We start from the raw sequence: 19,670 nt of genomic DNA on the forward strand, positions 1-19,670 counted from the left end.
AGTAGAAGGACATGGCAATTTCAAATACTGTAGGTTCTTATGATAATTTTGAAAAGTGTCACGAAAAGTTTATTTTTTTGCTAGGAAGTTTAATCAAATTGCGATATTTCACATGAATGAATATTTGATATTTTTTCCTGGTAATTAAAACCAATGAAATTTTTCGTTCTTTACTGGCGAGTTGATCTCCTTTTTAAATGCCAGCTCATGTCGGTAATTACTTTCCCTGCACCACCTTACACTTTGAGGATTTATTTTTGCGGGTTTCCGAATGCGTTGTCCGGAGTTAGAGCACGAGATCCTTTGATCAGATGCTAATCTCTCTTCTCACTGTGCTACCACTCCCTTACCCCCCGGAATCTTATTTTATGGTTAAGATTCCATTAAAATAACCTATCGTTATTAGTACTTTCTTTTTGATTTCAAATACACCAATTGATCTGAGTCACTTTGGTGTGATTACCTCTCGGTGTCTAATATTAGCTTCCTGCGAATAGCCTCTTTGATCTTAAAAAAGCATTTAATTAAGCCGCTCTTTCTATGAAATATCACTTGTACTCCTCTCCTCTCCGGGCTGAAAATTCAAATCTTTTGCTATTCTGCCCGTTCGTGCCCTCTGCCTCACTATCGGAGTTGAGGCTATCTGTAGATTTTCATGGAGATACGTTTTTGCTTCCGTGATTTCTTTTATATCTTCCTCCTCTCTTCTTTATCTGGGGAAAATCACTTTTTTTCAGCAGCTTAATCCAGTTTCGTGACGGAGGGAAAATAAATGGTATAAAAGATTTAATGATGTGATTTCGTGACCTTAATTGAAACCGCCTGCTTATCAATCATAATATGGGAAAACTATTGACCGAATCTTTCGGAAAACATTTTTTTAGGCGTTTATTCTCAGAGATACGGTTCTTAATCAGCCTTGGATAAGGTTCTTATCGTTTTTTTTTCAGTTGTTATTTTATTCATTTAGTCCAATACTGATATGAGCGTTTATTGAACCGTTAGACGTAACCTCATGGTGGGGATGAATATCAATTATCATTAAAAAATATCTCTCTTGGCGTTGAGGTTGTTATTAAGGAAAGCTTTAAGAGAGATATCTAATCATTTTCCATGTTATAGCATCATAAAACTATTTGTATCTAACTGAACAGTTTACCTATGCATTATAAATCTAGAGAAGTCCCTTTGAATAACTTTGAATATAGTTAAGTACAGTTTTGTTCCTGCTTTTGGGACTATTTTTCTGGAAAGTATCTCATTTTACCTAACTATTCCCTTTAGATCTTAATGCCCACCCTTCACGTTCGTGAATACTTCAGGCTTTGATCCTTTCAGTGATTCTAAAGGCAATTGTGTGATTTGGTTTCAGAGTAAGCTATGTAGAGTGGGAATCAAAGGAGGTTTGACTTTCATTAGTGACGGGTGAAATAAGCTTTTTAAAATGAAGATTCTTCTGCATAAACGTGTTCTGAGTTTGGATTTCATCGACAAAGGCGATCAAAGATAAGTTCATTTTCCCATCGAAAACTGCTATCTGCTGTATGAGTATATCTTACCAGTACGCATCTGAATATTTTATCGCACAATGTAACGCACCTGCTAGTTAACCTAAAACGTGCAAACTTCTCCCGCCACATTCCTATTGGGAAAACTAGTGGAATAGCATGTAAATGCAGACATCCACTTACTTTACTAATAGGTCAGATTTTCTGAAATAAATTGGAAGAGTGATATCTTCATCCGTTGGATAGGCCCTGCTAATATTTTTCTGTATCCATAAAAACTGCTATTCCTTTCTCTACCATTTATCCGCATGCATACGCTGCGATTCATTCGATAGGTTGCGTTTTTAATGGGATTTATCAGGGGATATACATGCAGGGCTTTCAGTGTACGCTCTTCGACGAAGGATTTGATGCAATTGTCAGGTATAGTGTAATATTGTTAGCTATTCTGGAATTTTTTCTCATGAACCTGGCGTGATACCTTGCGAGCTATTCATCCGATTGCATTCTTCAAAAACTCCATCTACAAGAGGAGTTTTTTTTGTGGTCTATTCTTTTCGTAGAAAAAATAATTTTCTACGTTATTTGAAGTGAAAGATAAACTTGAGTGGTATTTTTCTGCTGGAACTGAATAATTTATCGTATGTTTGATCCAGTAATCATCGGAAAACTACGATTATCAATTTATATTATGAATGCATTTTACCTCGAGGAAAAGATCAGCAATGACATGACAACGCGCAAGTTTCCTTTTTCATTAATTAAAATGGCTCAATAGAATTTTCGTAATTTCACTGGTATAGAAGCCATTTTAAATATTGTATTGCGAGCAATGAGAGACTAAATTGCCTGCCTTTTTGTAAACTTTCTTTATCAATTTCGTATTGGTTGACTCTCCAAACCCATGTGTCAATGTATGTCTCTGCATGATTACTATTGGAATCCCTTTGCTAGGGACCGTATTTTTAAACATTTATGTAAACTACGCTTTGGATGGAAAAGCCAAAAACACCGATTCAATGCATGATTGAATCATTTTAGAACAAAAATGGAGGTTACAGAATAGAAAATAAGGAAAAGAGGAGCTTTGGAGGTTAAAATTGCTCTAAACACAACTCTCTGTGTCCGGCGATTCTACTCGTCAGCTCTCTCCTCTACACACCAATTTATTCCCTTTCATTTTGAGTGGCGTAGCGGATAGACAGATGAAATGCATTTTCCGGGAACATGCCCGCAGCTGGCCGTGATTTGTGAACGGTACTCGGTGTTATCTTTTTGTGTGGATTGCTTCCAGTCGTGCTGGATGGATTTGGGGCCGGTGCTTCTTTGCATTTGTGCTGATGCCTTATTGTTTGCATTTGTAATGATTGCTGCGTTTATTTTGCGACTGCGTGTACTCTGTCATATGTCGCTCAGTGGTACGAGAAATCACATTTCGCCATCATATTAGGAGCGTTTGAAGAATAAGCGAGTGCTCAGTTTGATCAAGGGCCAAGGGAGACGATACACCAACGTTTTTGTTCCTCTCTGATGAATCACATCCAGCCAATTGTTGAGGCGATGGAGACCGGCGCTATGCCGGGAAATGCGGACGGTGGTTGCAGAATGTTAACCCGAATTGAGTTTTAAATTTGATTGGATACGTTTTCAAATCACTGGAAAGACCTCTCTACTTAGATGGGCCGTATTTTATGTCCGTCCACTTCGGCAGTGCTGACATTCTCGCTGATTCATTTTATGTCATCATCCTATATTGTCCGTGACACCTCTGCAACGTACATCCTGCCATAATATATATGTTTCTTTTGTTAATATGAAACGCAAGCGGAGTAAATCTAGTTAACTTTCCTCAACTATTGCCATTTCATTTTTAGCTTCCTATGCGGTAAAACTTTAGGATTGTTAGACAACTAAAAGTTGAAATGAGCCATCAATATCTCCTTTTACGTGGAAGAAGGTCTCCCTGGTAGTAGAAGGGATGTCCTAAGATTCTCTTAACTGTAGTGCATTGTGTGTAATAAAAACTATCTTTTACTCTACTTTAACTCAGCGCCTACTATTATTATCTAATTCAAATTATTGCCTAATAACAAATGCCGCCCAGTGTGCCCCGATAGCTTTTTCTGGTGTTGTATATCATCTATTTTCAAAGTGTGTTATTATTTCGCATCTAGGAAGAGATGATAAAAAAGTTACTGGTCAAGGTTGTTGTTGACCTTAAAATTGTGCAATGTGATGCGGACTCCATTAATATGTGGGTTATTAAAGCTGGCGTCTGGTTGAGTATCGTGCTTCTGATTCACCCCCACTCTTCATTTTACGGCTTCTTATGGACTCTTCTCAAGGCCCCCTGCAGTGCTCTCATAGCGATCACCTTCCCAACCCACGAATTCCTTAGCGGAATGTCCAGTCTTTTTGATCACCAAGAACTTAGCCTGTTCCATGTGCCACCTATATACTGTCCAAGGAAACACATAAATGCAAGAGTCGCCTCACGTATTCCGATAATTTATTCACTCGGCGTCTGTGACCGCGGAACTCCGCAAGCATACACTTCGTCATCCACGAGTCCTGCTCCCTGTTTATCTTTCCCTAAATGTTTTATGCAAACATCCCTCCGTTCTCTCGCATTGGGGCGGCGAAGCCCAGGGGCTATTGCTAGTTCATCTGCAGTGGGGTTAGGAATCGATGTTCTAATGGGAATTCACCTATGAGTGAATTGACGTGATTCTTAGGCAGGTAGTCAAATTTTGTGAAAAATCATTTTTCCCTATTGATAAATATGCTGTTCCGCTTTTAATACAGGAACGAAAAGAAATTTATTACCTGATTGAATTGATTTTTACTTATAGTTTTGTAAAAAATTGTTTCTTCAAGAACGGTGAAGTGAGAAATTATTCAGCTCGAGGAAGAAGTGAACACAACCGAATTCATGGCGAATGACAGACATCGTATTACGTTAAGAGCCTACTTTATGACCGTCATACGATTTGTGCCCTGAACTGCTTAAGATGCCGTAGCATCTTAAGCAGTTCAGGGCAGTAGTGACCGTAGCATCTAATATGAAAAATTTTGCTTAAAGAAACAGTTATTGCTTGTGTGCATACGGATGAGGATATATGCTAATTCATTGCATGATGCATTGAATTTCCTCTCTGTGGTCGGAAGTGTTGAGTGAACTGCACAGATGCTTTTCATATTTTGATCTGAGGGATATTATAATGGCTTTTAAGTTTTTTGAACCGAGTTTGGTTTTATTTACGAGTATTTACTAAAAATTTTACTTACTTGCAATCAGAAAAAAATTTTCTTGCTACTGTTTGTTATGCCATATATAATAATGATTTTATTAATTCCTCTGAAAAAGAGATATTTCGATCTGTATGAATTACTGTTTTCCCCGCATTGAAGTACGCTTGCTATAAAACGTTCTGTAAGAATAAGCTTAGATTCCAGTTTGGTCTTTTTTCACACAACTCTGTTTAACTGCCATAAATGTTCTGATTTAATTATATTCTAAATCTGATACCCAGATTTTCGAGGATATCTGCTAAGATGTTCTAATATCTCTTCTAAACCATTTCTAAGATCTCATCACCCTCACCTAACCATCCTTTTTTCTTATTTCCTTCCCATACTTCAAGACACCGAAGTGAATATCTTATTCTCTAAAGGGGTGTTGCAGGATTCCGTCATATGGCGTCTCCTTTAAGGTCGTTTGTTGTGGCATAAATATCACGCGTCATGCTGGTGGTATCCAAGGTTAATTCTTTTTCATTATGGTGTTGCTAAAATATTTAACTAATTTTATAAGTTTCTGACACGGTTCTTATAACACTTTTGAAGGGAGTTATTCCTCAAGCAGTAAAGAAAATTCAACTAAGGTTGTAAGGCTCTGGAAGATACTGCGTTTGGTAAGTATTTTGCCAGTAAAAATTTGGTTCTGCAGACAAATATATATATCTTCGCCATTGCGATACATATTCAGTAAATATCCTCAAATTAGTTTCTTTTCAGCATCTACCATGGTTTCGGAGTCCTGCTCAATCATGAATGAGCTTAACACTGATTGCATTTTTCTCATGGCCTCACAACAAGAGGTTTGGATCTATGAATGGTTGGGGTGGAGTATATTTTATATATATATATATATATGTAGAGTATATTTCTTTTTCAAGTTGGGAGGCTAAAATTAAGTAAGAGGTTTGAATTCGCTTGTTTTGTTCGGCAAAAAGGGGTCCAGGAAATTTGTGGTACGTTATAGAACAATTTGAGGAGATCAAGGAGGGAGCCTTTCGAAATGTTAAGGGGATTCAAAGGAGTCGTAGAGAGGAGCAAAGGGTCGATTAGTTATTTAATTATTTGAATTTTATAAAAAGTGAGGAAAGACTCTATTAACTCTAGTTTTCTTTAACTAGGGGTGAGGTCTGTTACAAGATAAGCAGGAGAGGATGTCACACGGCAGATGTGCATACTTACTAAGAATATTTCTTTCCATGTCAGACGCATGCGCTGGAAAGATTTTATTTTGCCTCTTGTGGATTATTAAATCACTGATTTCAAATCAAAAAGAGTTTTAGGATGCTTTATTTGCTAATGGTTATGATGTTATCTTCGGCAAGGCACGAAAGGTCTTGGTGTATCTTGCAATCCTGAGATTTCTATTTGCGATATGCTTAATCAACTGCTATTATCGTAAGGATTTTCGACTGAAGTAATATCAGCATTGGTTCCTGAGAACCGTTGGCTACACGCTTAGTCATTTTAATAAGTATGTTTTATTTCAATAATTATTCGTTTTTCATTTCAATATTTTACTTATATGTTTACATTGTTACTAAGTCAGTTGAATAAGGAATCGTAAACGGTTTTCATTGTTATTAGGGAATATTAAATATTTTTTCGAGCGAAATACGAGTACATTAAATTCACGCGACATGTGAATTCATCGCAATAATCGACTTATCTTACAACGAGAAAGAATCATATGCGACATTTCGTTGAATTATTTTCAGCTACGTTCAAACATTTACGAAAATAAAATGCTGGTGGTTTGCATTTGAAATGCAAATATTTCCTCTTTCCATTAATAATATTTAGGCATTGAATTTGGAGTAGTACTTTCCACTGCTACGCGCGAATGGCAAGGGTGTTGGTTCTTTTTTCTCGTTACGAGTGAAACAAGGAAATGCCTTGCCGGACGGGGTATAAAAATGGCAAGCCAATCTATTTGTTAGCCGCTGGTGACAAGCTTTGTTAAAAGTTTTCCTCACTCTTCCCTGGGACGAGGAGGCGACCCTTCTGTCGCATCCCAATGACCTCCCCCTCCATTCCCTCTTCTTTCCAACACTTTACGCCTGTTCGGTTTTGCGCCAAACGCTCTCGTTTTGTCTGAGTTACGACCCGAGCGGCGCTGCCTTCGCCCTCCCCCACTTCCTCTCGTCTCGTGCGGGCCGGATCGACGGAGCGACTTGGCTCTCTCTCTCTCTCGTTCGTCACCGGCGGAGAAACTCCTCGCACCTGCCCTGCTGTATTCTCTCTGCGGTTGCCGGGCACTGGACACGTCGCAACGGCCTGCCAACTGCTGGTCCTTCGGGCTCACCTATTGTGTTATAATTGTGTGGAACTTTAACTTGAGCTGGTCCTTCGGCTCACCTATTGTGTTATAATTGTGTTGAACTTTAACTTGAGCTGGTCCTTCGGCTCACCTATTGTGTTATAATTGTGTTGAACTTTCAATTTTGTATTAAAACTATACTGTCTGAAAATGTGGTTTATTTCCGCCACATTTATTTTGGTCCTTCGGGCCGGATTCATTGTATTCGCAATCAGTGCATGAGTTTATTGTACCCAGTGCTTGTAAGATACAGTCAAGTAGTATCATCGCTAAATGTTGCTCTTTTCTGCTCATTTTTTAAGTTTTTTGTTTCGCTGCATCTACAATCAAATTGTACTCCGCTGACGGGTGACGACACGTGCTCCTGACTCATCGTTGGATTTGACGAGCACACTGACGAGCGTACGTTATCCTACTCCTCTCCTCTCCTATTTTCTACCTCGCGGCTGCCCACGGGAAAATGGTATGGATATTTTTTGTATCTTCTTAGTGTGTGTGAATACTCTTAAAAATGAATTTTGCAACTTTTACCCGAAAGTCAAATCTCTTGAAGAAGAGGCTTGAAAAGGTTCATGGTTCCGTGCTCTCAACGGAAGCCTCATCGAAAGAGTCCCTTCTTTCAGACATCCAAATTAGGCGTTTGACTTGCTGGAAAAATGAGATTGTTAATACGATAAGTGAATTCAATGATTTAGTGAATCGTTTCATCGATACAGAGACTCCCTCGGGGCTACAAGATGACGAACTTTTGGTGAAATTACGCGAAGAAATGTTAGATCTCTGTGTCGACGCAAATTGCATTATTTCTGCATTGCTGCCGATGGCAAACGTTAAACCAGACTACCTCGCCGGAACTCTTGGTGAAAATCCGCTCCCGCGATCCTCTGTTCGATTGCCAAAGCTTGAGCTGCCGCAATTTTCGGGCGAACCCATTAAATGGATGCACTACTACAACGCGTTTGACGTAACAATCCATAAGAATCAAGTGTTATCCTCAGTAGAAAAGTTCCAGTACTTGCTAAGTTCTCTTCGCGGTGAAGCTCTGCAATTAGTTTCCGGATTGCCCATTACCGGAGAAAATTATAAGATTGCTTGGGATTTGTTGCATCAGCGTTATCACAACGTGCGGAAATTAGTGTCTCTTCATGTAAGCAAGATTCTGGACATGCCTCCGGTAATGAACGGCTCACTTTCGAGCATTCGTTCTTTTTTATCAACGTACTTTGAAAATACGCAAGCATTGTCTGCGTTCCAATACGATATTACTCAAGAAAACATTTTGCTCCTTTCCATTCTCATAAGAAAATTGGACTTCGAAACTCGGAAGCGTTTTGAAGATACGCGAGGCGTCAATCATGAAATTCCGGCCGTCTCTGACTTGATTAATTTTTTGGAAGCCGAATGCGTCCATTTTGAAGACGCAATAATTGATGGAAGGAGAACAGTAAAGGGTCCTCAGATCAGAATTAATAAAACGGCTCTGATTACCACTACAACGGGGAACTTCTGTGCATTCTGTCGAGACCCAAGTCATGCCATTTATTCGTGCTCTGCTTTTAAAGATAAATCGCCGCAAGAAAGGAAAGTGATAGTGGGGGAGAAGAAATGGTGTTATAATTGTCTCGGAACATCTCACACTGTCAAGTCATGCAACTCATCTCGGAGATGTAACCGTTGCGCTTAGAGGCATCATTCGCTCCTGCACCTCGACGTGAACTCCTCTTCATCGCTGAATAATCGCCCGGGTACCGCTGCAGCTAATGCGCAATTGCCCTCACTATCAATTTCTGGTAAATCACAATCGGAATTAACTACAGAAAAACACTTTGTTGGACTATCGTCGTCAAAACCTAATACGTCAATTTTATTGGCAACAACTTTGATTCGTTTAACTACACCAAGTGGCTTCTCTCATGTAGTTAGAGGAATTTTAGACTCAGCATCTCAATGCAGTATCATCTCGGAACGCTGTGCTCAAGTTTTGAACGTTACACGCCGACGAGTAAATAATGAGATTAATGGACTATCACAATCTCATGTCAAATGTAATGGATTAACTTTTCTTAGTTTATCATCTGTCGGTGGAAAAGTGCTCGCTTACTCACATCCTATGATGATTTTACAAAATATCACTTCCAATTTGCCTCTCGCAACTATTTCGCCTGAAGTGAAAGAGAAGATGAAATCATTTGTCTTGGCTGACCCAACCTTTGATGTGCCCTCTCCTGTTGATGTTTTAATTGGAGCTGACCTCTTCCCTCATGTATTTACGGGAATTCGCTGTTTCCTTGGAGAAAATTATCCACTGGCCCTTGGTACTATTTTCGAATTTGTTTTAATGGGCTCAACTCCAATTACTCCAGTGTCTGAAATTAATCACAAGCCTTCCGTCGCTTTAATTTCAACCCATGATGCTAATCTCAATACTTCTATTCAACAGTTTTGGAAACTTGAGGAAGTACCTCATTTTTCGCTTACTCCTCAAGACCGACAATGTGAAGAGCATTTCCAATCAACGCATTCCAGAGATGAAACTGGTCGTTACATCACTCGGCTGCCGTTCAAGGACCTTCACCCTCCTCTTGGAGACTCAGCGCTGTGTGCCAAAAGAAGATTTTTTGGTCTGGAAAGGAGACTGTCAGCGCAACCTCTCCTGAGAGAGAAGTATATTAAGTTTATGTCGGAGTACCTCACCCTAGGTCACATGACACCTTGTGATAATTTCCCTAGAGTTAAGCATTATTTTTTGCCGCACCATGGAGTTTTTAAAAATCAAGATCCAAATTCAAGCCTGCGGGTTGTATTTGATGCTAGTTCAAAGACCTCAACGAATGTCTCACTTAATGACATTTTATTGTCAGGACCCAAATTACAAGATGATCTTTGTGAAGTTATTCTGCGATTTCGGTGCCATTCAGTTGTATTTGCATGTGACATTCGTCAGATGTATCGTCAAATTAAAATTCATCCTGATGACCAGCACTTCCAATTGATATATTGGCGTGAAACCCCTACGGATCTTCTCAAAGTTTTCAAATTGACAACAGTCACTTATGGAGTGACGAGCGCACCGTTTCTAGCCATCCGCACTCTTCATCAACTGGCTGAAGATGAAGGTGCTCAGTTTCCGCAAGCTGCTCGTGTCCTAAAGTCTCAAACGTTTGTTGACGATATCATTGCTGGTGCAGATAATGTGCAAGAAGCCCTCACACTTCAACATGATTTAACAAAACTCCTCTCATTAGGTGGCTTCCAGTTGAGAAAATGGTGCAGTAATTCGGATATTTTGATATCCCACATCTCAGAAGATGATAGAGAAATTCCTCTCTCTTTCCAATATTCGGAGCAACCTATTTATAATATATTGGGTCTGCAATGGAATTCCACATCCGATGAGTTTTCTTATGCTGTGAAAATATCCAATGTACCTCATACTAAACGCTCAGTACTCTCCGCTATCGCAAGAATATATGACCCCTGCGGTTGGTTGGCTCCCGTGGTATTTTTAGCTAAGTCATTCATACAATACTTATGGACCCTTGGTCTTCAATGGGATGATCCATTGTCTTCTAATGTTGCCTTCCGGTGGGAAGAAATTTTGAAGAATCTTGCTAGAGTAAAGGAAATTACGCTACCTCGATCTTTATTTATCGAAAGAACAAGCAGTGTCCAACTGCTTGGTTTTTGCGACGCATCTGAGTTGGGATATGCCGCAGTCATTTATTTAAGATGTGCTTCTGCTGACAACAACACCAAGATAGCATTGCTCATGGCTAAATCCCGTGTCGCACCTCTCAAACGTATCTCTCTACCCCGATTGGAACTTTGTGGGGCGCATTTACTGGCTAAACTCATTCATTATAGTTCAAACTTGGTGTCCAATTACTGTAAAATGGAATCTGTCACTGCCTGGTGTGATTCAACCATTGCTCTCTCATGGATCCGCACCCCTCCCTATCGCCTTAAGGTGTTTGTAGCAAATCGAGTAGCCCAGATTCAAGAATGGGTACCTCCTGAACGTTGGTTTCATGTATCGTCGCAACACAACCCCGCTGATTGTGCCTCTCGTGGATTACCCACTCCTCTCTTCGAGAAGAATTCCTTGTGGTGGTCTGGCCCTCGCTGGCTCTCTCTCCCGCCAGAAGACTGGCCGTGTTCTCCATTCGCTCCTTTGGACGAGGATCTACCGGAAGTGAAACAACCAATATTCAACGTTTGCTCCTCAATAAGACCATTTCAGAAGACCGGAATGGATTATGCTGGACCCTTCACTATTAGGAGCCATGCTCTAAGAAGAACTGTTCCATTAAAGGTCTATTTGTGTCTTTTTATTTGCATGTGTACCAAGGCTGTTCATCTAGAAGTAGTCACTGATCTCTCATCGGACGCCTTCATTGCAGCACTAACCCGATTTGTATCAAGGAGAGGACTTTGTAGTGATCTATACTCCGATTGCGGAACAAACTTCGTTGGTGCATCCACGCAGTTGAAAAGGACAATAAAGAACTTCTATTCATCACCGGAAACTCAAGAGGCCATTTCCCAATTCGCTAGTGAAAACTGCATCAACTTCCATTTTATTCCCCCTGCCGCGCCCCACCAAGGAGGGCTATGGGAAAGAGCCATTAAAAGCGCCAAAACACTCTTAATTCGTTCCATTGGCCAAACTCTTCTCACTTGGCAGGAATTTATTACGCTTGTCACCAAGGTAGAAGCCATGCTGAATTCTCGTCCTCTTACACCTCTTTCCACGGATCCTGCTGATGTATCGGCGCTGACCCCGGGACACTTTCTCATCGGAACCTCAATGACAGCCATTCCAGAGGACGATTTCGCCGCTCTACCCACCAATAGGCTCAGCAGATGGCAGACTGTTCAAGCCTTCTCACAGCGCATCTGGCGCCGATGGCATCAAGAGTACCTCCACACTCTTCAGCAGAGGTCAAAATGGACTCGGCGCAGGCAAAATCTTAAGGTGGGAGATTTAGTTGCGGTGCACTCCCCGAAAACTCCTCCTCTTCAGTGGTGTTTGGCACGCATAACTAAAGCCATACCAGGTGATGATGGAATAGTTAGAGTGGTGCAGCTGCGTACCCCCAAGGGCACTCTTACCCGTCCTGCCACCCGAGTATTTCCCCTCCCAATTGACGATTGACATTTGTTGACTGACGTACATTTACAGGAACGGTTTATAATTTTTTGTGTTATGTATTATGAGTTTTCTTTTTTCTCTTTTTATTGAACAAGGTGTTCAAGGGGGGCGGAATGTTCGGTTTTGCGCCAAACGCTCTCGTTTTGTCTGAGTTACGACCCGAGCGGCGCTGCCTTCGCCCTCCCCCACTTCCTCTCGTCTCGTGCGGGCCGGATCGACGGAGCGACTTGGCTCTCTCTCTCTCTCGTTCGTCACCGGCGGAGAAACTCCTCGCACCTGCCCTGCTGTATTCTCTCTGCGGTTGCCGGGCACTGGACACGTCGCAACGGCCTGCCAACTGCTGGTCCTTCGGGCTCACCTATTGTGTTATAATTGTGTGGAACTTTAACTTGAGCTGGTCCTTCGGCTCACCTATTGTGTTATAATTGTGTTGAACTTTAACTTGAGCTGGTCCTTCGGCTCACCTATTGTGTTATAATTGTGTTGAACTTTCAATTTTGTATTAAAACTATACTGTCTGAAAATGTGGTTTATTTCCGCCACAACGCCTTTCTATTCCCTGACCACCCTCTCCCCTTTCACACGCGTAACCTGGTACATATTCCACTTCTACGTAGTGTAGGCCTAGGATGCGATAGTTGCGTATCTGCGTACATGTAAATTTATTATTTTTTACCGGATGCAGTGCCCTCTGTCTGAATTCAAAGACTACAATCTTAAAAAACCTTGCATCATTATCTTATACTTCATTCTGGTTGTTGACAATTTTCTCTTAAAGATCTATTACGTTTTTCACTAAATGTAGGTGATGATGATCCTTGTAATTTTGAAGCGCAGTTACTTAGTTCAATAACAGAATTAACCAATTTAATATCATAAGTAACCATGTTAATGCGGCATGTGATTAAAAATTAATACAGCCTTAATTTCATATTGTGGCGGGTTTTCCAAGTGTTGACGCCCTAAAAAAATGCATTTTATTTATTTGAAGATTTTCTTTACATTTTGTTTGCCATAACAATTTAACAATAAAAATTTGAAATTTATTGACGTAGAACAATTTATAATTCTATCATATATTAGAACCAACGAGATAAATTACTGTGTCGTATTCTCTATTAGGTTTTCACCTTGCCAGATGTTATAATTTTGTATGTAATAATGATACAAGTTTTTATGTGTCACGCCCGCTTTTTCTCTTCTCATGAATATTGAGGCAGTGTAGTGTACACTGTACAATGTTCTTCGGTCAAACATTTTCTGCCAAAATCTTGATTTTGCTTTATTACGCTACCGCGAAATAATTTAGGGGAGCAAAATTCAACGGCCAAAATTAGATTTTTATTCCAATACATATTTTTCGTCCGGGATGAGAAAGTAATAAAAAGATAGAATGGAGTTGAGGAACCTTAGCGTAATTATTTAATATCTAAGTCCCCCGCTAAGGGTACGTCGTAATTCAGCTTCTGACCGCGGGTGGAGCCATATTTTTTTTTAACTTTTCACCGCGGGTGCGCGTCCTTATATCCTCGTTGCACGGGTTCGGTCCGATGGCTGGAAAATTTCCTTTAGCTGCAGTAAGCTCCATTCAGCAAAATAGGACGTAACGAAAGCGCCCCGAAGGTTCATTTCTCATGGTTATCCAAAGGTTATTACGGGTAGGAAAACTCGCTATCACACGCGGTTCCGTCCCACTCCTCACCCCATCCCTATTAAACATCCCCCGGCTTAATAGGAAAACTTTTTTCCCCGAAAGATCCTCCCGCATCACCGGTAGCCATAACCCCATTCGCTCGCAAATTCTTTTCCCGCTCTCCCGATGCTTATATACGTCGACTCCGTACACATTTTCCGCCGTAGGTACGTCTCGGTCCCTTACTGCGGCCCTACTTCACCAACGTGAAGCGCACTCTCCTCACTTCCAAATACCATGACCTGCCCGCCTCTTTTCCTCTTTTATCGGAACTTAGAGTGTATGTTTACCACTTCTGTTAGTTCTGTGATCTCCGCCTCCCCTTCTATGGACAGCCTTTACAGGTTTTCTTGATTTACAATCTCCTCCTCTCACCTTTTTACCTTCGAATGTCGTTACAATCGCATGCTATTTATCGTTGTTTCTTTCTAAACTTTTCTCTTTCGAACTCTCTTTGCAGGACACTACAATTGATTTAAGCGTACCAATGCAGCGATATTCCGTCTTGGTCATTCATAATATTATTTTTGGGTCATTCTTTCGCGGTAGTATAGTGAAAGTTAGGGCTAGCAGGATATTTCAATTGGACGTTTCAATGAATGACCATTACGTGTATAATTTTTGGACTTATGTGTATATTATTGATTTATAAAGCTAAATCAGGCAATATCAAGCTTTGGTTTTGAAATTTGGTATAAATTCATTCTTATTTATAATATAGGCATAACGTTAAGCCTTCTTTGTACCTTGAGGTAGCAATTACGCTTATAATTTCTCTGCAAACGGTGGATCAAATCAAGTAATGGATCCATTTTTTCTTTGATAATAGATATTTCATCAGCATAATTAAGAGCACGGGTTTATAGTTCTAAGAGTATTTCCTCCGTATGTAATACTTCCTTAATTCAAAGTATGTCAATTAGAGCTCTATTTATGCCAATACTCTGGGATTTCATTTTTATAATTGTGAGTCTACGATTAAATACCCATATAATTCCATTTTTGATCTGATTATAATTTTTATTTATGCCTAGGTTATTTAAGCAGCGGAAGACCTCTCGTTCATACATTTCCTGGTGCATTTCTACTCATAACCTATTTTTAACCATGCCGATTTCAAATACGTGTATTTTTTCTTCACTATAATTATTATTGTTGTTTGGCAAATTCTGTGAATCGCTCTTTTTTTCTCCCTTTTTTATCAAGTGTTTATACTCTTGTCGTAATAAATTTTATACTGATAAATGCACAATATGTGAATATAATTATTCGTTTTCAGATATGTTTCGTTCTTGATTTTATAGCTCTCGGCATTTTCAGCTATCTATTTCTCATTGTAGGTAAAATTATTGCTGCATAAATACTCATGCATGCATCTTGTTTGAAAAGTAAAAATTGTTTTTAATGGGAACCAGCCCGCAGTCAAGTGTTGCGGTGGTCCATGGTGACGGTCATCTTTGAGGAAAAGCTGATTACGCCCACCACGTTCAGATTTTACCGTATACCAAGCGTTGGTAACGCACGCGACAGCATTTTTTGCACTTTCATTTTTTATGGGCGAAAATTAGGTACGAAAACAACAAACGTTGCGTGCCGACCTTTAAACAACCGCTGCACGTGCTTAAATCATCTTTCTCGAGGTTTTATCCGAGCAGTGGCCTCCAGCCTTAGTCCACATTGTCCCGTATATGTCCCATAGTTTTCAGCGGAATTTTTAGCGAAATTATCCAGCCAATGGAAAACTATGCACGCAGGGAAATAAGTAGAGCGAGGAGATTGGAGAATTCCTTTCCTGATCCCTTACTTGGAGTAGCTCATCTAACAGCGACGCTCTGATTGCATGCCAATGGACGGATTTTCAACATTTTCCGTTGCTCAGACTCTTGCCACTTCTTTACTACTTTATTCTGATATCGCTTATCTACCCTTTTAATAAATTTCCAACATATATTTGCCTTTTTTAATTAAATTTTGAGGATGTCACTCCCTTTACGACCACATCGGCACTAAACGAGAATGGATAAAGTAGGGAAAATATTTCAAAAAGTAGTACCACAATTCGGATACAATAATTTTCTTTGAATATTAAATTTGTGTTAATAAATATAAACATGACTAAAATTATTCGCCATGAAGACTATCTTACGGTCCAAGATCAACTACATGGTCCGCTTCCTAACAAACTTTGCCACCTTCACTATGGGGCGAAGCGGAAAAGTGAATGAAAGTGGGTTGTTGTTCTATCTAAATAAATCTCTAAGAATTTTTTATGATAGAAATATGTCTTCTATTATTCGAGAGAAATTGTAAAAACAATCCTGTATTAGCCAAAAAATTCTGTAATCAGCGTAATGGACTTTTTATAGGCTCGGTGCAGAAAAACGCGTAATATTTGAACTCGGAAACAATGATAAGGGAACGTATATTGATGACTGATTAAGCCATTTAACAGATTTCAGCTTATCCGCCAACTGGTCCTTGAAAGGCTTTTAAGCTCCTCAATTTCTAACACGAAATGTGGTTGAGGCTTGACTTGGTCAGCAATTGAAAGATTAATTAGGCTAATTAGCCTTGAAAGGCTAAGAATAAAGGGATGATAGCTATGAATATGTAATTTAAGCCATTCATATTTTCTACGGACAATTGTGGCCGCTATCAGAAAATAAAGGACATAAATCAATGGGACAATTAAATACTTCCGATAGCTCAGCTTTAAAATATCCTAAATAATGGCAATTTTTCAGTTTTTTTGTGTAATTTATTCGCTAATAATGAGTACATTTTAGGCATACATCTATTTAAAAACCTGACCTCATTCTGAACAGAAGTATATCCCCCTACAGTGAGTTAAGTTACCCTGTGCACACATCGCATGTATACTTGAACGCTATTATAGATAGAATTTCCTCTAATCCAGCCCATATCCATTCAGTTTCATTCCGCTGTGCACAAGTATACCATACCTATACTTTCTTTAATTTTTTTCGAGCGGTATTCACTCGCTGAAAGCATTGAATAGCGCTCTGGCCTGCCCCTGACATTCTGTCACCGAATTGTACTCGTGTCTTTTAGGCTTAGCTGAAAATATAGGCATCTGCAAACGGTTCACAGAAAACGAAAAATAATGAAAAATCACAGTGATTCCACCTCGCTTCGTCAACGAAGGAAAAAAAAGCAAAAAGTTACCCTTTATTACCCCAACTTCCTAAATGCCTTTTCTTTTTTTTATTTCTATTTTTCTTGTTGGATGAATTCATGCGTCTCATCATTAATAATGAGGTCACGAAGAAGTGACCTCGGATTTCAATTGCCGTGACGCCACCAAAAATACTCAATTTTCTCCAGACTCTTTGCTAGCTTTGGAAGGGCCGCACGAAGTCTCTCAAAAATAAAATCCTTGAACTGTTTTCTTCTTAACGACAGCACGTTCTACCTTTCCATACGGAGCCGTGAAAATGGTTCATTTTATCGGTACTATCTGAATTACCGTTAGACTTTTTACTTACATGCATCCCTGTTTTTATTCGTTTTTGGACATTTCACCCGGAAAGATCAGTACTTCTCACTGGCTTATGGTTTTCGTTATTTATTTAATGTTTCTTCGTTTACCTAATGCAGCACGTATGATTTTGAATCGTTGAAGGAAAAAATTTAGCTCTCTGTTTTCATGGTGGGGGTTTAACCGAATAGCATAATTCACCTATTGGCTTCATAGGGTCTCTCAGGTTTTTGTATTGCATTGTGTAAAGCATCATTTTAGTGGCAAGTTTTTTTGTTCACATTCGCAAATAATCTCGATTTCATAAATCTTATTATCTGAAGACCCAAACTGTTAACCACATGCATTCATTTCTTGTTTAAATTTTTTAAGAGAACTCATTATTCGTACCATATTCCTAAAATTTGAATATAAATGTGAATTTTGTGGTCGTAATTGGAAAAAAATTATGGTGGATAATTTCAGTCGATGTGTTAGAGTTGGATAGAATTTTCCATGTGTAATAGTGGGCAACAAAATTTTAGAAATTTTTTAAAATATATTTTTCTCTCTTTCGACCTCTGTGTTTACGGCTTATTCTAAGTTTAAATTCCTGAATAAAGAAAAATCTTGTTTGAAAAATCTCCTCCAATCAAGCTTTATCTGCAAAGTGATTGAATTGGTTTTATTTTTGAACTGGTTGTTGCCTTGTTGGAGTAATTCTCGCTCACGCGTCACTCTCCCTCTGTTTCCAATATTTTCATTCGACCTTGACCCCTTCACTCCCCAAGCAACCCTGAACAATATCCACTCCTTTGCGCATAAATAGCTTCAAAAGTTCAAGGCGTTTTAGGTCTCTCAATATTTACAAACACGCTAGGCAAACAGCATGTGGACATCCCTTTCTCCCGATTTGATCTTGGAGCGGCGGCGTCCTTCAGGCTTCTCTTTGGTACAGTGAATCCCCACGACCACTACTCCCGGGAGCGAGGATTCGCAGAATGAGCAGAGCTATGCGAAAAGGGGCGCACTGGCATCGAGTTTGGATCGTTCAGGCATTTTGAATGTACGGTTTAATTTTATTGACCTTTGGGGTCGTCCTGAAGATGCTCGGAAGGTTTCAAGTGAAACTGTTTTCTCACATCAGCTACTTCGGGAACAGCACCACAAAGATAATAATCTCTTAATCCAAGTTCTGTTGAAGCTTGTGCCTCTATTTCCACATATTCTTAGGAAAATGGCAGTATTTTTCATTTCAAAAAGTAATGGCTAGCATTAATAAAAACGGTCACTTGTACAGGGGTGAATCGAAAATCAATGCATGTTGTGTCATGAGAATAAATCATTTCTTAAACGCTAGTCTGTATTTATTTTTCGCCTCTTTGTTATTATTACTTTGCATTCGTGGTTGAATAAATGGTATGGCAACGAATCAACTAATTATCGTTAAAACCAAGAATTTTATTTCATGTGGTTATTATTTTGAAGGTATACATTTTAAGTGCCGGAAATGAAGAAAACTATAGGAGGCACATTAACCTAATACATTATTGTTTTCCAAAGTACTCTCCACGATAGTCAATTCACTTTTGCATTCGATGGAACCAGTCGTTATAACATTTATTCCATTTCGAAGTACGGGGTAGTAAAAATGGCTGTTTTGCTGGCGTCGACCCCTCCTTCAGACGTCTGGAAGCGCTTTCCTCGTAGCATATTCTTGATTCTAGGTTATGTGAAAAAATCATTGGAGCTTAAGTCCGGGCTGTATGGAGGATGATCAAGAATTTCGACGCTTTGCTGTTCCAAAAACGACTTGGTGATCGAGCGGTGTGTAAGCTTCCATTGTCATGATAGAGCGTAATGCGTCGATTTGGGTTATCTTTCCGAATCGGCTCGGCGATCACTTCCGGCAAGCAAATGGTCATATATCATTGAGTATTAACTGTTCTTTGATTTTCAAGACCAAGCGTAGCTGCATGCCCTGATTTTTCTTCGAACGATGCGACCATTTTCTTGGAAACGCTTCGAGAGCGAACAAATTTTGTCGGTTTGATCTCTTTTTGAACGACCCATGCTAATGATTGGCGTTTCGTGTTAGATCTATTGAACTGAGGCCCCTGAGATGTCCAATGATCCCTGAATCCCACGGTATGTAACATGGCGATCTTCCATAATCATGTTACGTACAGCATCCACGTTTTCTTGAGTGACGGCTGTTTTTG

General features: G+C 39.6%; 2 protein-coding genes across 2 annotated transcripts in view; both read left to right on the forward strand.

Moving 5' to 3' along the window:
• Positions 1–19,670, forward strand: part of LOC124154635 (semaphorin-2A-like) — a 578,813-nt gene that overhangs the window by 416,392 nt on the left and 142,751 nt on the right. The window lies entirely within an intron of this gene.
• On the forward strand, positions 7,521–12,374 carry LOC124154634. The gene is made up of 2 exons (XM_046528476.1): positions 7,521–7,588; positions 9,566–12,374. The coding sequence occupies exons 1-2, from the start codon at positions 7,586–7,588 to the stop codon at positions 12,278–12,280; spliced, it is 2,718 nt and encodes a 905-aa protein (XP_046384432.1). The 5' UTR covers positions 7,521–7,585; the 3' UTR covers positions 12,281–12,374.

Source organism: Ischnura elegans, chromosome 2, assembly GCF_921293095.1.
Source record: "Ischnura elegans chromosome 2, ioIscEleg1.1, whole genome shotgun sequence".
Taxonomy (NCBI): domain Eukaryota; kingdom Metazoa; phylum Arthropoda; class Insecta; order Odonata; family Coenagrionidae; genus Ischnura; species Ischnura elegans.